This window comes from Bombina bombina, chromosome 3 (genome assembly GCF_027579735.1).
Source record: "Bombina bombina isolate aBomBom1 chromosome 3, aBomBom1.pri, whole genome shotgun sequence".
NCBI classification, from domain to species: Eukaryota; Metazoa; Chordata; class Amphibia; order Anura; family Bombinatoridae; genus Bombina; species Bombina bombina.
In genome coordinates this window covers 629,397,771-629,415,398 of record NC_069501.1, presented here as the reverse complement: position 1 = coordinate 629,415,398, position 17,628 = coordinate 629,397,771, and the positions used below count along the sequence as shown (strand labels likewise).

The following is a 17,628-nucleotide window of genomic DNA, read 5'->3' as shown; positions in this document are numbered from 1 at the left end:
GAGTTTAGTGACAGAGAATGAGAGTTTAGTGACAGAGAAAATGAGAGCACTGTGATAGAGAGAATGAGAGCACTGTTATATAGAGAATGAGAGCACTGTGACAGAGAGAATGAGAATACAGTGACAGAGAGAATGAGAGTTTAGTGAAAGAGAGAATAAGAGCTTAGTGACAGAGAGAATGAGAATACAGTGACAGAGAGAATGAGAGTTTACTGATAGAGAGAATGAGAGCTTAGTGACAGATAGAATGAGAATACAGTGGCAGAGAGAATGAGAGTTTAGTGATAGAGAGAATGATAATACAGTGACAGAGAGAATGAGAATACAGTGACAGAGAGAATGAGAGTTTAGTGATAGAGAGAATGAGAGCTTAGTGACAGAGAGAATGAGAGTTTAGTGACAGAGAGAATGAGAGCTTAGTGACAGAAAGAATGAGAGCACTGTGCTAGAGAGAATGAGAGCACTGTGATAGAGAGAATGAGAGCACTGTGACAGAGAGAATGAGAGTTTAGTGACAAAGAGAATGAGAGTTTAGTGACAGAGAGAATGAGAGTTTAGTGACAGAGAGAATGATAGCTTAGTGATAGAGAGAATGAAAGCTTAGTGACAGAGAGAATGAGAGTTTAGTGACAGAGAATGAGAATACAGTGACAGAGAGCATGAGAGTTTAGTGAAAGAGAGCATGAGAGCTTAGTGACAGAGATAATGAGAGCTTAGTGACAGAGAGAATGAGAGCTTAGTGATAGAGAGAATGAGAGCTTGGTGACAGAAAGAATGAGAGCACTGTGACAGAGAGAATGAGAGTTTAGTGACAGAGAATGAGAGTTTAGTGACAGAGAATGAGAGTTTAGTGACAGAGAAAATTAGAGTTTAGTGACAGAAAGAATGAGAGCTTAGTGACAGAGAGAATGAGAGTTTAGTGACAAAGAGAATGAGAGCTTAGTGACAGAAAGAATGAGAGCACTGTGCTAGAGAGAGAATGAGAGCACTGTGACAAAGAGAATGAGAGTTTAGTGACAGAGAGAATGAGAGTTTAGTGACATAGAGAATGAGCACTTAGTGATAGAGAGAATGAGAGCTTAGTGACATAGAGAATGAGAGCTTAGTGATAGAGAGAATGAGAGCTTAGTGACAGAGAGAATGAGAACACTGTGACAGAGAGAATGAGAGTTTAGTGACAAAGAGAATGAAGGTTTAGTGATGGAGAGAATGAGAGCTAAGTGACAGAGATAATTAGAGATCTGTGACCGAGAGAATGAGAGCACTGGGACAGAAAGAATGAGAGTTTAGTGACAGAGAGAATGAGAGCTTAGTGATAGAGAGAATGAAAGCTTAGTGACAGAGAGAATGAGAGTTTAGTGACAGAGAATGAGAGCTTAGTGACAGAGAGAATGAGAGCTTAGTGATAGAGAGAATGAGAGCTTAGTGACAGAGATAATGAGAGTTTAGTGACAGAGAGAATGAGAGCTTAGTGATAGAGAGAATGAGAGCTCGGTGACAGAGAGAATGAGAGCACTGTGACAGAGAGAATGAGAGCACTGAGACAGAGAGATTGAGAGTTTAGTGACAGAGAATGAGAGTTTAGTGACAGAGAAAATGAGAGCACTGTGCTAGAGAGAATGAGAGCACTGTTATATAGAGAATGAGAGCACTGTGACAGAGAGAATGAGAGTTAAGTGACAAAGAGAATGAGAGTTTAGTGACAGAGAGAATGAGAGTTTAGTGACAGAGAGAATGAGAGTTTAGTGATAGAGAGACTGAGAGCTTAGTGACAGAGAGAATTAGAGATCTGTGACAGAGAGAATGAGAGCACTGGGGCAGAATGAATGAGAGCTTAGTGACAGAGAGAATGAGAGCACTGTGACAGAAAGAATGAGAGTTTAGTGACAAAGAGAATGAAGGTTTAGTGATGGAGAGAATGAGCGCTAAGTGACAGAGAGAATTAAAGATCTGTGACAGAGAGAATGAGAGCACTTGGACAGAATGAATGAGAGCTTAGTGACAGAGAGAATGAGAGCACTGTGACAGAAAGAATGAGAGCTTAGTGACAGAGAGAATGAGAGCACTGTAAAAGAGAGACCACTAGAATGAGACCACTAGAATGAGAGCTCAGTGACAGAGACCACTAGAATGAGAGTTCAGTGACAGAGACTGTTAGAATGAGAGCACAGTGACAGAAAGTATGACAGTACAGTAACATAGAGAATGAGAGCACAGTGATATTAAAGGGGCATAATACTCATATGCTAAATCACTTGAAACTGATGCAGTATAACTGTAAAAAGCTGACAGGAAAATATCACCTGATCATCTCTATGTAAAAAAGGAAGATATTTTACCTCACAATTTCCTCAGCTCAGCAGAGTAAGTTCTGCGTAAAAAATTATACTCAGCTGCAGTTAAAAATAAATTAAAAAATTAAGAAATAAACAGCAGCCAATCAGCATCAACAGTGCTGAGGGCATGAACTCTTTTACTGTGATCTCATGAGATTTCACTTAACTCTCATGAGATTTCATTGTAAACTTCCTTACACTGAATAGGGAAATAAGATGAGTGTGCACGTAAGCTCACTCCTTCCGCTGTCACTTTCAATTGTTTAAACATTTGGGTATTATGGCCCTTTAATGTACTATAGCATTTCTGTATGTGAATATAATCAGGCATATCATGACTGGACATGATTACATTTTTTATTTTATTTCCCATAAGTGGTTAATATAACATATATATTTTATCCTGGGTGCAGAATTGTAAATTCCCGGGAAATTGAGTTTACTATCTAAATGCACCTTCTGAGGGTGACACATTAAGATGTGCAAAGAATGGCATAGCATGTTTTTCAGAACACAGGACATTGCAGATATCAGTTATAAGATATGGCATATCTGGCACACGTTAAGAGTAGAGATCCAGTGGACATTTCAAGAAATAGGAAGTCCTATACATTCAGACATACAACGAACGCACCCCCAGTAACTTAAAATCCAATGCCTTTACAGAGATATTAGGATTACCACCACATCTATATATTCTTGGGCAACTATATATGCTGCTGGGTGGGCAGTGTACATTATACATGTATAATGCTGTCTACTAGCAGTATTTATGTACTATACTGCAGCTTAATTCATGTTCATCCTTGTAGCATACACAACTTATAACTGTCCAGGAAAACATAGCAACCTGGGATACTGTGTATAAAATGAGCGCACCCCATGTGATAGGTGGGACATTAATCAAGGTAGGTACCCAGTTATCAACTGTACACTGTGAAAATACCACAATACATTGTAATTCATTATAACTTCAGTCCACAATTTTAACAGACAAATATATTGCATCTCCACTGTACCTGGTGCACTGATCCCATTTTGTTGTGATAGGTCACTTCTAACCCTGGCTGGATAAAAGGGAGCATTCACCTTGGTTAGCACGCTATATCTCCCATCACTCCCCACTTTCTGTTTCTTTTTTACAGGTGTCAGATGGGGAACCTTCTAAAAGTGTTGTCTTATAGCGACCTAGAACAGTGTCCCACTTTTTTCCTTGACTTTGAACGTGAGATCATTTTAATTTTTCCATTTTTTGTTTTCTTTGTATATTGTTTTTATTTTGTTTTATTTGAATTCATCTTAAAGCAAAAAAGAGTCTATTTATCAAAGGGTGTTCAGGTGTCATATAATATCTAAAATGGCATCATCGATCAAGTTCTGATTTCATATCCAAGTGGTGTTATATACGGCATTTAATGAGTAGTAATAGAATAATTACTGTGGCTTGTGGTATTTATTGCAAAATCTATCATTTTTTTGTTTCCACTCACAACCAGTTTTATTTCATACAGTATGTAAGTGCTCAACGGGCTTCTGGAAGAAACAAGTTAATGCAAAAAAAAAAGGAAGTTGCACATGAATCTTGCTGGGTTTTTTCTAATTGAAAAAAAGAGTTGTTTTTTTTCTTTCTGGAAACTCAAGATGGACAAAGACTGCAACCCAAAAGGTTACATGGTCTGTCAAAATTTGTCAGGGTAATAGATTAGGGTGTTTGACTGCCTTTTTTAAAGTACAGAAAGCGTAGTAGAATTTCTGGATATTTTTTCATTCAAAATGGCTGAATATCCATGATATATTCATATGCACTAAATTAAAAATATATATAGCAGTTTTTTAATTAAGAATGTTTCATACTGAATTACAGTGCCTTGGTTTTATATTTTAATTGATGTTCATTTTCCTGTGCTGAATAAATCATTATTTTATGTGGGAGAAGTCACTATCAGCCAATAAGCTATAGAGTCCCAGGACCCAGATGCACATAATCAGACACATCCTTTGTGTTTTACTTTATATTTAAACAGTTTTTACTTAACCTTTTTTCACACACACACACAGAAAAAATATTTTATCATGTGTAACACCTGTTCTTTCATAATTATGACAGTATTGTTTTTTTTAAGTAAAATGTCCCTTTTAATTTGACTTTTTCTACAAAGAATAATTTTTTGGTGCTCACAATAATTTATTTTATTTTTTATTCTGTGAACAAGTTTGTGCATAGTTTTAAAGAAAATCCAGATTCACTGACTAAACATACAACATCCACATCTGAGATTATCCACACCGGTTTAAATAGTTGTTGAAATTGAAATTATTTACTTTCTGAAAATATTTGTCTATAAAGTTTTACCCCTACTAAACAATAGTTCCTGGTTGAAATCTAGGTATTGAGAAATATCATAATTAGGAGTTCTTAATAAGATAAGTAAATATAATTTGCATACACATCTTTTTGTGGATGGTTTCAGCTGATATTAACATATAATATATTATATTTATAAGTTTATAAAGATATATACAAATATTCAGCTAATGGCTTATATGGTATAGTATTTACATTTGATAGTCTCTAATCTGCATCCTCATAAGAATCTATTATTATTATTATTATCATTTATTTGTATAGCGCTGCCAACTTCTGTAGTCAATGGCCGTGGGTCTGTCCTTTTGTTTGTTCATTTTATAAAATAACTGACAATGAAATGGCCTAGCTTTCAGAAAACAGGTACAGCATCTACTATACTTACCATAGAGTGGCTAAAGTTTTTGCACTCTAAAGCTCCCTCTACAGGTTGCTTTTATCATTTTGCTGCAAGCACAAATTTTACTTCAGTATGTTTTAGTCAAATTTGTGCCACAAATTGCGACATATTTTTAGAGTTATTTTGTTTAAAGAAAATACTTGTACATAGTGCAGCCATTTTTTAAGGTTGTTCATTAATAACTAACAATGATCATTTTCTTTGTTAAAACAACATCTTTTGAGGTACAACAATAAAAAAATTCTAAAGATTTACAGACAAGTTGCATACTATTCAGTTGTGATGTTGATGTTGCCACTTTTTATATCTTTATTTACATATCAAAACATAACACCTTTGATAAATAGACTACAGTGTGTGATTATGTTGTTTACAATCCCATCATTCTGAAGAAACTTTTAGTGTTATAGGAATTTTGGAGAACTAGGAAACTCCTAACTTAAAGGGACAGTCAACCTAAAAATTCTGTTAAGTGATATATATATAAAGTGTAAATCGATCATTATGTACAAATGTAGCCCAGTTTTGTGATCTTTATCGTTTGCAAGTAAAAGCACTTACTGTTCACGCCATATCCCGTTGATGGAATTTTAAATATCCAATCAGGATGCTAGTCTCAAGACTTACAAGGAAGCACACATCTGGCACAGTCACTTTATCATAAAGTTATAGAAAGATCACAATAAAGCAAAGTGCCAACTCAGCACTGATTGGCTGTTCATGCAGATGCAGCTGACAGTAAAAAGGGCAGCTAAATGGTTGTTGCGCACAGAGCACTTACTCTGATGCGTTGATCTTAGCTTTAACTAAAGAAAAAAAAACAGGTGTATTTCATAAAACTTTTCCTATCTCACAGTGGCACCAAGGAAAAATGGGAATTTATGCTAAGTAACCTTTAAGGGACACCATTTATTCTCCCTGTAAAATGTTAAATTAAAAAAACATTATTACACAATACAATTACTTGTGTTGCCTGTTCTACTTCATCTATGAAAGGCTGGATTGGTTCAGTAATACTTGAAACTAAAAACTGAAATGTAAACACATTACAAATTTACAATATAGATTATTTATTTTGCAAAAAATAGCTCAGATTCTGTTCTTAAATATGCTGCAAACTGCCTGACTCAACTAAATATACACTACACAGTGATTACACTGTTACAAACGTCCCCCCTTTAGTATAATAGGCGCATTGCGCATGCGCTAAAGAAGGTTACGAGGAGGATCTAAAAGAGACTGCTATTCCATGAAGATGATGATGTAGGCGATGATGAAATAGGGGAGGGGCCAAACGGACATTTTTAAACGGCAGCGGCACGAACAGTAAGTGCTTTTACTTGCAAACAATAAAGATCACAAAACTTGGCTACATTTGTACGAAATGATTGATTTACACTTTATATATATCACTTAGCAGGATTTTTAGGTTGACTGTCCCTTTAATACGGAGTCTAATGTTAAATGCTCTTACTACTGGACTTCCTCAGTGGATCTTTTGAAGAGTACATATACCCTAACCCAATTGTTTAACTAGCCCATCAAATCATTTCAATATTTATTTTCTAGTGAAATATTTAATGACACTTGAATTCAGCCGTACAGTAAAGAAACACATGATAGTGTGACACACTAAGATATGTTTATCTGGATTGATTAAATCTATTTCATATAAACCACAGCTCCAATGTGATCTGCCGATGAATGCCTCCCTACAAATAAGGATACACAAATAGATAACAACTATATGATTGTTTTAATGCATATTTCAATGGCACCACACAAGATAATTTACAAGCTGATTCTTTATATATATATATATATATATACTGTATATATACAGTGTGTGTATATATATATATATATATATATATATACACAGTATATATGTATATATATATATATATATATATATATATATATATATATATATATAAAACACCCCAAGCACATGTTTACTGACTTGTTGACTCCTAACACATTTTTGCTTATTTGCACACTTATTTGACATGACAGTCAAATTAAACTTTCATAATTCAGATAGAACTCACAATTTTTAAACAATTTTCCAATTTATTTTTATTATCAAATATACTTTGTTCTCTAGGTATCATTATTGAATAGCATACCTAGATAGGCTTATGAGTGGGTAAGTGTCATGATCACTATAGGGCAGCAATATTTGTAACATTGTTTTTAACAATGTTATACCTTGTAGAGCAATATAGGGTAACTGTTTCCAACAATATATAAAAAATTTACATTTGTAATGCTCAAGACATGTAGGAATACAATTCAATGAAGAATACCTAGAGAACAAAGTACATTTTAAAATACAGGACAGGTATTTAAAAATTGAGTGCTATATCTCTATTATGAAAGTTTAATTTTATCTTTCAAACACTGAGCTCTTGCTACGTACAGTATATCTGCACACTTGATTAGAAATTCACACAACCGATGCATCAATAGAACACACACCATATAATACATTTCACAAGGGCGGATGGCTTGCACACTCAAACACATATCCATGGTTACCTTTCACATGTGACTCAGCATTTTGTATTAATTGATGAACACCCTTTAACGCATTAAAATGTTCCAGTGATTCAGTTACTAATTCAAACTTTATTCCATTACTTTAACAACGTATGTTAAATGTGACAACACGGTAAAACACTGGTACACCTGGCAACCTTGTAGGTTTTTTTTGTGATTATACACTCTCTGATTGTCTTGTTGTGATTGGTTCCTACAGATGCTCAGCCCACAGAGGCAGAGACAGTCATTTGGAATCAGGTGAACTCTGTACTGGAGGAGGCCCAGGGAGTGTTGGCTGAGCTGCAGTCATACAGGGGGGCCGGGCAGGAGATAAGACAGGTGAGTACACACTCAGAGTTGGCAGTGTACACACTATTTTGCTGCTGTACATTCACAAACTTGCACAACCAGTTGGTTACATTTGCTAAAGGTGGAGGGTTTTCTTTCCACTAAGGGAAACTCAGTCATTTATTTTTTCTTTCACAGCACAGTTAGCCAATCCTTACAAATGTACAGTAGTTAATTTCAAATACCTTTAGAAGCATTTCTGTCAACCTTTAAAGGGACAGTGAAGTAAAAAAAAATGATAATATAAGTAACTCCATCCTCTCCTGCCTCCCTAGCTGCCGTCTGTCTCCCTTACAATCCATAATAAATGCTTCTGCTAAGCTGATCTTCCTTACACGTCGCTCCTCATCTACTGTACCTTTCTGTCAGTCCCTTCCATGGCTTCCTCTAACTTCCAGAATAAAACACAACATCCTGACTCTAACTTTCAAAGCTCTCAATAACACTGCTCCACCCTATGTCTCCAACCTCATCGCCAGATACTCTCCCTCCCGTCCCTTCGCTCTGGTCATGACCTACTTCTCTCTCCAGCTTTCTTGTTACCACCTCACATTCCCATCTACAGGACTTCTCCAGACTGGTCCCAACTCTCTGCCTTGCTCGCTCCACAAGAATCTCCCCTTATTTTTAAACTTTCAAGCACTCCTTAAAGACTTTACTGTTCTGGGGTGCATATAATATACACTAACATTTTCTTATCTTAGTTCCTCTCCTCCTTTAGTTATCCCATTGATTCCCCATAGCATGTAAGTCTACGAGACTAGCTGCTTTGTAGATCACTTTCATGAGACCTGATTTACAACAGTGAAACTATCGGTAGGGCCCTCTATCCCTTTATCACCCATAAATGTTACCTTGCATATTAGACCTTAGTCTGTAGTGCTGTGGAATCTGTTGGCGCTCTACAAATAACTAATAATAAGTTGTAAAGTTGTTTAAAATTGCATGCTTGCTCTGAATCATAAAAGTTTCATTTTGACTTTACTGCCCTTTTAAGGTTTAGATTTTTAAAATAGTGCACCTCACAGTACCCACCTAGTACTGTCACTATTGCTTCCATGCTCATGTCTTCATTTGCCTACTTGTACACACCAAGCCAGGAGAAAATATTCCGTATAAGGGGTTTTACCCAACCCCGCCCCTGCCCACACACAAACACACAACCAAGATTCTTGAGCGTTAATTGCTCTAGAAGTAAACTTTTTGCATGCATTGGGTTGGGTTGCGATTATATTATGAATTAAAATTCAACTGCTATCGCTCATGAGCTAACCCGACAAGCAGAAAAAGCTAAACTTTTTGTATTGCACCATAGTAGTCAATGGAGAAAAAAAGTGGGGGGAAAAACCCACTCTCGTGCAAACCTGATCGCATATTCTCATGTGCTAACTCGACATAAAAATATGAATATTTCACATTCCAATGTTCTTCACATGGGAAAATATGTTCTGTTTATTTATAAATAAATATTTCTATATACCTGTATATCTGATGTTTTTTTTGTTAAATATATACAGTATATATATATATATATATATATATATATATATACCTAGATTGTAAGTTCCCACAGGAAAAGGGCCCTCAATCCCTCCTGTATGTGTTTGTAAATGTTGTCCTGTCTCTTGTCTTGTATTGTATTGTTTTATGTAAATGAATTGTATCCATGGACAGCGCTACGGAATATGTTGGTGCTTCATAAATAAAGTATAATAATAATAATAATAATAATAATATATAATTATATATATGTATAGATATATACAGATATATAGGAATATATGTTTATAAATACTTAGAACATATTCTCTTATGTGCAGAACATTGGAATGTGAAATATTTACAGTAAATATACAGTAACACTTTATTAAATATGAATATTGCACAAATATGTTTTTACATGTTTTCATCTACTTAACTGCACTTATTTATATGTCTATATATGTATACATATGTATTTATGTCTTTATATGTGTATGTTTGATGTCTATATATATATATATATATATATATATATATATATATATATATATACAAACATATACACTTGTATGCAAACGTTTAGGCACCCCTGACAATTTCCATGATTTTCATTTAGAAATAATTGGGTGTTAGGATCAGCAATTTTATTTTGATCTATAAAATAACTGAAGGACACAGTTATATTTCAGTAGTGAAATTAGGTTTATTGGTTTAACAGAAAATGTGCAATATGCATCAAAACGAAATTAGACAGGTGCATAAATTTGGGCACCCTTGTCATTTTCTTCTTAAACGGGAAGAGTCCACAGCTGCATTCATTACTTTTGGGAAATACAGAACCTGGCCACCAGGAGGAGGCAAAGACACCCAGCCAAAGGCTTAAATATCCCCCATTTCCCTCATCCCCTAGTCATTCTTTGCCTCTCATCACAGGCGGTTGGCAGAGAAGAGTCTCTTATGGAGGGTAGTACTCAAAGCTATGGGACTGGAGTTTTAAGTAATCCTATCAGCCTCTCAGTGAGAGTATGGATAAAAGTTAGAGTCCGGAGATGCAGGGAGAGTTTTCCTGTGAACCCATCCCGACTCATAATAACAGCTCCTTGGTAATCAGCATTGATGAGTTTCGCTGCCTACCTTTATTCACTCAAGTCCATGTCAGAAGCGAGGCTACTATCTGTCACACTTTAAGGGCTGTGTTCCTGTTTCCCGGCATAGATTCCGGTAAGATCGTTTCATTTTATTTCGATATGTGAATGTAATGTTAACGAAACAAGGTAGGGTCCCAGTGGGACTCCTTTTATCTTAATAAGGAATCATGGGTTAATATCTCCTGATGGGGGTTATTGAACAGGGGGGACTTTAATCATGTTTGCTATGTGGTTCTATCTGCTAATGTGTAGCAATACCTAGGCTCTCTGCCTTTCGGAACATAACGGCCTTATCTCAGTGACGCAATCTCTTGAGATTGCATGCCCTTTTGGTGACTGGCACAGTGCACCTCGTGACGGGTGCGGTTATGTTGTTTCTCACTTCCGTATGCTGACTGTGTGCGACAGAGAGAGTCTGGCTCGTGAGTTGTCTGGTTCACAGGAGGTGGTGAGTGCCCCAGCCATTGGGGGTGTAAAAAGGGTGCCAGTTAGTTTTTGTCATTTCTGTAATCCTAAAATTATGGAGGATTCTGATATGTTAGACACGAATGTCTCCGATACGGAGAATGCGTCTTGTGATGAATATGAAATGGCCCGGGTAATCAATGCCCATCAGTTATGTTCCGATTGCCGTTCTAGAGTACTCTCTTCTCCCGAATCAGCCATCCGCCTCCAAAGTTTCCGTGTCCCGTGAGGCGCATGCCCCAGACCCTTTCTCGGCTACGCAAGCAAGTGTCCCTATGGCCTTTACTCCTTCTCCAGAGGGTGGCTTGTTTCCTCCATAGGTTACGGCATGGTTCCACATAACGATTTCTATGGCGTTGACTCATTTATATCTTCCAAGTAAAATACTTCTAAGATACTGTCCGTGTTCTGTTAACCAGGGCCCGTTGGGAGTGAAATTGCCTGATTCAGTTCAGCCTTCTGGGGAAGCGCCAGCCTCTAAGGCTTCAGGGGCCCCAACCTCGGGGCCAGGGTCTTTTGTTGATCCGGCGAGGGATGATTTTGCCTTCCGTTATAGGCTGGCACATCTTCGTGTTCTTTAAAGACATGTTTTGGCAATGTTGGAGGATCCCAGTCTGAGTGGGCCGAGGGATCCGAGCCCTTAGATTCTGGATGGCAAATTGGAATGACATTTGGGGATGAAGCCAATCTCCTTAACATCTCCATTTTATTTTTTCTTTATGTTTCGGTTCCAGTTCTGAGCTTGGGTGAATGGGACCTCTGATCAGCTGGTCCCATTGGCGTTCTCATTCACCTTTGGCGTTCACCCGATGGGTGCTGCCTTCATTTTATTTTTGATCCGGACGGATGTGTTTAATTTGTTTTTTCTTAAGTCCATGTCTGTTAGATTTTTGTTTTTGAGAACGTTCTTCTCTGGAACCGATACTTGCGATTTGTGGTTGCGTGGGCACATCCTCGGAAGTTGCTCACTTTTTGAATAATAGAATTATGTTTTCTAGTTCATTTATCGATCCTTCGGGTCGAATTCTCTTGGACCTTGGGCAGTTCTGAAGTGTCCTTCAGGCAGGTACTGGTCGGATGCTTTTCGGCTGTTACCTGGGTTCATGTCACCTTCGTGGTGCTGATTTAAGCCTGTCGGATTCTGAATGTCACTTGGCCTATTTTTATGGGCTCGGAAGTATGAAGCCTACTGTTTAAATACAACCCCTCTGACTGGAGGGTTGTAAGTACCGATCTAAGGTTGGCTGTTTCGGGCTACTCGCCTGGGATACGGATCTATTTTCTGCAGACATCATCATGGTTCTTCAGGTCCCTTTGGAGTTGGGAGATGTGAGTGACCTATGTGGTCTGGTGTTCCGAGTGGCAAACTATTTGCGGCTTCACTCAAAGTTCATACGGATGCTGACTATTTAGCCTATTAAAATTTTCCTTACGGTGGCGGAGTCTCCTTCCTTTCCGCCTTGGGTGGATCATCTGGTCTGGAAGCTCGGGCATGTCCTTCTTCCTCTGCTCAGAGGTGTGTTACTCTAAGAGGTGGTGTGCAGGGGTTCCCTGCCTTCTGTGTGGACCTGCTTGGCTCCAGCTTTTATGGAGTTTTCTTTTTGGAAGATCGATCCTGCAAGGATCTCTAGCTGTTGTCTCTTCCATATTATACCCTTGGTCTGACCACGGTCTCAACGTTCGGGTGTTTCTGTGTCCTCGTTGCAACTCTAGCCTTGGGGCTTAACAGTGAAGAGTCGAGGTCGGTTACAGACTATCGCCCTTCTGGGGTCAGGTAGTTGACCATTTATCCTAAATGTTCCATTTGGGCTTCGTGGAGGGTGCCTTACGTCTAACTCTTTGGTAAAGCAAGCAAGTTCCAGGGTTCTCATTCACCTTCGGGTGTTGGTGCTACCTTGCCAGTGTGTGTAACACGTGTTAACGCTTGTATACGAGATTTCCTTGCGATCCAAGTGCACTTAGTGCCGAATTCTTAAACTGTTCAGGAGCTCTTTCAGATTCTTGGGTTTCAGGCTGTTGCTAGATCGCCAAGTCTACAGACTTTAGATGGTGCGCTCCTAATCATAGTAGGCAGCTTAGGGTTCCTCTGGAAGTTAGTTCCTTTGATCGATTACATTTTTCGAGGACCCTGGCCTAAGTCCAGGTCTCTCCCTAGATGGGTGTGGATGGTTCGGTCTCACCTTAGGTGTTTGGGGTCCTGTGTGCCTCTCTCAGAGGGGGGTAGGGATCTGTTTTTCATGGGAGATGCCTATCTGCCTTTGGCTTAGGCTCTAGGTCTTTCTGATGGGTCCCTACTGGTCTGCTGGCGCATTTGTTGTTCCTGTAGACTTCAGGTGTCTTTCAACTGGGTTGGCGATATGGCCAATGGGTCTCGCCTCTATGGTAGGGTGGTTTTCCATTGTTTTCATTCCCTTCTCTCTAGAGCTGGGGTTGGTTTCTCCTGGTTATGAGTTACCTTAGTATCTGATTGTATCCCACAATGGCTCAGTGGTAAACTATGTTTCCTGAAAGCTGAAGGTCAGGAGTTCAATTCCAGCTATGGCTATGTACTCTTCATAATGCAAGTCCTACAAATATCCTTGCCTAAAGCAGCTTTATATGGTGACCTATGGGTCCTTGTTTTTCCTGCCTTGTAAGGGTCCCTTCCCTTCTTGCGTTTTCAGAATCCTAGAAATGGAGATGCGATGTAGTGACTGGTTCCACCATTCCAGCAGCGGAAGGCCAAGGGTTTGAACCCTGTTGGGGCTCCTGCTAAATGTTGGATTCTGATATATAGATGTTGGGGATCTGAGGGCCCTCTTCCCTTGAGAAGTGTTCCTTTTTTGGGGAAGACAGCAGTAGGGGGTCTCATACCCGTGCACAATGTCTATCCTGAATCACGGTAGCATGCTGTTTGTATTATTTGTAGTAGTGGTCAGAGGTCTACCCGGGGGCTTTGTTCCTCGTTGACCCTTCCTTTCTCTTCCAGAGTTCTGGGACTCTTGTCTTCGGTCTTTGATTAGCCTTTGGGTAGGGATCATTATCCTGGAGGGAAGCTCAGGGATCAGTTATCTATGAAGTGTTGAACGTTTTCTTCAAGAGTCGGTCCTCTCCCTTTGGTGGGAGGACTTTTGATGTCCTCCTCTTTTCTACTGGCATTTGGTACTGGGAGGGGACGCTCATTGGAGCCCGGTTTTCAGAAGGATGTGAGCATTTGGAAGGTTAGCTGTTTGAATCCAGCTACAGCTATTGCACTTTGAATGTGTGCTAGCAGGCTTTAAAATGCCTTTCGGTGGTTTGAATTTCGCCATGGTTGAGTCTGCTTTCCTACCTGGAAGCTGGTCATTGAGAGTTCCTGTTCAGATGGTTTGGTGTTCTCTTGGAGAGCTCTTTCCTAACTGCTGGGATAGTTATCCTATTGCTGCTGTCTCTGCTGGCCTAGCCTGCAGGTTTCGATCTGATACGAGGCAACAGGGAACTCTTGTTTTTCTGGAGTACCGTAGGGTATGTGACTGGATCAGGGATATGAGGGTGTCCTTCAAGTCCTTTTTGGGACGTGTTTCCCTGGTTATGGATCTTTTTTTTCTTATCAGTCCTTGTGTTTCTAGGAAGTTTGTCTCCCTGGGTGCTACTATCGTAAGACAACCTTGGGTTTTTCTATGTTTGTTGAGCCGTGTGGAATGATCCTTTGGATTTTTCCTGAGAATCTGTTCTCCTTTTTAGGGGTGGATAGCGGTCCTTGTCTTATGGCCGGGTACCTTCATGGGAGTAGCGTCCCAAGGGACTGACTCCTCGGAGGCTGTTTGGGCTCGACGGACTCTGGGACTGTGTGGTCTCTAGTTCGGCTTTGCTGGCTGTGTAACTAATGTGCAGTTACCTGGGTTTCGGGTTTTTGTGTCCTCTATATTTTTATAGGGTGTTGGGTAATTTCAGGCTGTGGTGCCTTTCGAAGGGGCCGCCTTTTGTACCCACCAGTTGTTTGCATTCAGTGTCCTCTAGCTTGGGTATTGTTTTCCCAAAAGTAGTGAATGCAGCTGTGGACTCTTCCTGTTTAAGAAGAAAAACATAAATTATGCTTACCTGATCATTTTCTTTCTTCTGATGGGAAGAGTCCACAGCTCCCGCCCGTGTTTTTATCTATGAGGTGGGGTAGTTTTTGTTCTTCTGGCACCTTTTTTCACCCTGACATTTCTCCTAATGTTACTTGTTCCCTTGGCAACTATACTGTAAAAACCTAATCACTGAAGGGGGCGCTCAAGATGCAGTATAATCATTAATCTAGAACAAAAGTATATATGATGGGGCAATGTTAAGCTATCATAGATGAGTATATACACAATAAAGGCAGAAAACAGTAAATTCTTAGATACTGTAGTGAAAATACACTTGCAATTGTAAAAAATTAGACAGTCCTTTATACGTTCTTCAAAGGATAACGATTGCTGTAGCGGCTGCCTCCTCCTCACTGGATGGTCCAGGTGGTACTATATAAGATAAAACAGAATGGAGGGGCGCCTCATGTGTGGTATCATCTATTAATTAACAACGAGTCACAGAACTATTGCCAAATGGGTACTCACAAATTTGGAGAGCACACTTATGTGCTGGTAGGGGCGGGCTGCAGAATTAGAAAGGTGTGACAGCTAACCCACTTGAAGGCGCTCTTGGCGTAAGATGGTGGTGCTATAAGGGAGACAAGAAATACGGGCACCACATGTGCAGACTATTAATGGTACAACCACAACAGATTCCTTAATGTGGAGGGTACTCACATATTCCCAGAGCACACCAATGTGCTTGTAGAAGCAGGCTGTAGATTGGTAGAGGTGTGGCAGCTCACCCAAACTCTAGGTATCCTGATATTTGTATGATAATGTGTTCCCTCAGGTGCTGGGCTGGTCTCTCATAGGTGAACAATGGCAGATGGTGGGTAGAAATGAATCCACTCAAAGGATAAAAGATATATCCAAATTTATTTAAAAAAGCATAAAAGTTTAAAAACAACAGCACAATAATTGCTGATGAGGGTGGATAACAGGGTGTCCAATAATCACCCAATAATGCAACGCGTTTCACGGTTCACAGACCGTTTCATCAGGCATAAAAAATCATAATAAAAAAAAAAATCATTATTGGACACCCTGTTATCCACTCTCATCAGCAATTATTGTGCTGTTGTTTTTAAACTTTTATGCTTTTTTAAATAAATTTGGATATATCTTTTATCCTTTGAGTGGATTCATTTCTACCCACCATCTGCCATTGTTCACCTATGAGAGACCAGCCCAGCACCTGAGGGAGCACATTATCATACAAATATCAAGATACCTAGAGTTTGGGTGAGCTGCTACACCTCTACCAATCTGCAGCCTGCTTTTACAAGCACATTGGTGTGCTCTGGGAATATGTGAGTACCCTCCACATTAAGGAATCTGTTGTGGTTGTACCATTAATAGTCTGCACATGTGGTGCCCGTATTTCTTGTCTCCCTTATAGCACAACCATCTTACGCCAAGAGCGCCTTCAAGTGGGTGAGCTGTCACACCTTTCTAATTCTGCAGCCCGCCCCTACCAGCACATAAGTGTGCTCTCCAAATTTGTGAGTACCCATTTGGCAATAGTTCTGTGACTCGTTGTTAATTAATAGATGATACCACACATGAGGCGCCCCTCTATTCTGTTTTATCTTATATTGTTCCCTTGGCAGAATGACTGGGGGATGAGGGAAGTGGGGGAGATATTTAAGCCTTTGGCTGGGGTGTCTTTGCCTCCTCCTGGTGGCCAGGTTCTGAATTTCCCAAAAGTAATGAATGCAGCAGTGGACTCTTCCCGTCAGAAGAAAAAAAAATTATCAGGTAAGCATAATTTATGTTTTTGTTGATTTGAATACCTGTAACTACCTAGCACTGATTAATTGGAACGCACAATTGGTTTGGTGAGCCCATTAAGCCTTGAACTTCATAGACAGGTGCATACAATCATGAGGAAAGGTATTTAAGGTGGCCAATTGCAAGTTGTTGTTCTCTTTGACTCTCCTCTGAAGAGTTGCAACATGGGGGCCTCAAAACAACTCTCAAATGACCTGAAAACAAAGATTGTTCAACATTATGGTTTAGGGGAAGGCTACAAAAAAGCTATTGCAGAGATTTAAGCTGTCAGTGTCCACTATGAGGAACATAGTGAGGAAATGGAAGACTGCAGGCACAGTTCTTGTTAAGGCCAGAAGTGGCAGACCAAGTAAAATATCGGAGAGGCAAAGTCAAAGGATGGTGAGAACAGTAAAAAAAAAGCCCACAGACCACCTCAAAAGACCTACAACATCATCTTGCTGCAGATGGTGTCACTGTGCATCGTTCAACAATTCAGCACACTGCACAAGGAGAAGTTGTATGGGAGAGTGATGCGTAAGAAGCCTTTTCTGCACACACGCCACAAACAGAGTCGCTTGAGGTAGGCAAACGCACATTTGGACAAGTCAGCTTCATTTTGGAAGAAGGTGCTGTAGACCGATGAAACAAAGATGGAGTTATTTGGTCATAACAATTATGCATGGCGGCAAAA

At 39.4% G+C, this 17,628-nt stretch overlaps 1 protein-coding gene across 6 annotated transcripts in view; it reads left to right on the top strand.

The window, feature by feature from the left end:
- The window catches only part of LOC128653800 (CYFIP-related Rac1 interactor A), a 200,658-nt gene that overhangs the window by 110,601 nt on the left and 72,429 nt on the right, over window positions 1-17,628 (top strand). For 5 of the 6 annotated variants that reach the window (XM_053707311.1, XM_053707313.1, XM_053707312.1 and 2 more), the window contains 2 exons: window positions 3,482-3,561; window positions 7,863-7,984. In XM_053707311.1, the coding sequence (XP_053563286.1) occupies window positions 3,489-3,561; window positions 7,863-7,984 (195 nt within the window). In that variant the 5' untranslated portion in view covers window positions 3,482-3,488. The remainder of the gene's footprint in view (window positions 1-3,481; window positions 3,562-7,862; window positions 7,985-17,628) is intronic. The other variant, XM_053707314.1, reaches the window with a different exon arrangement.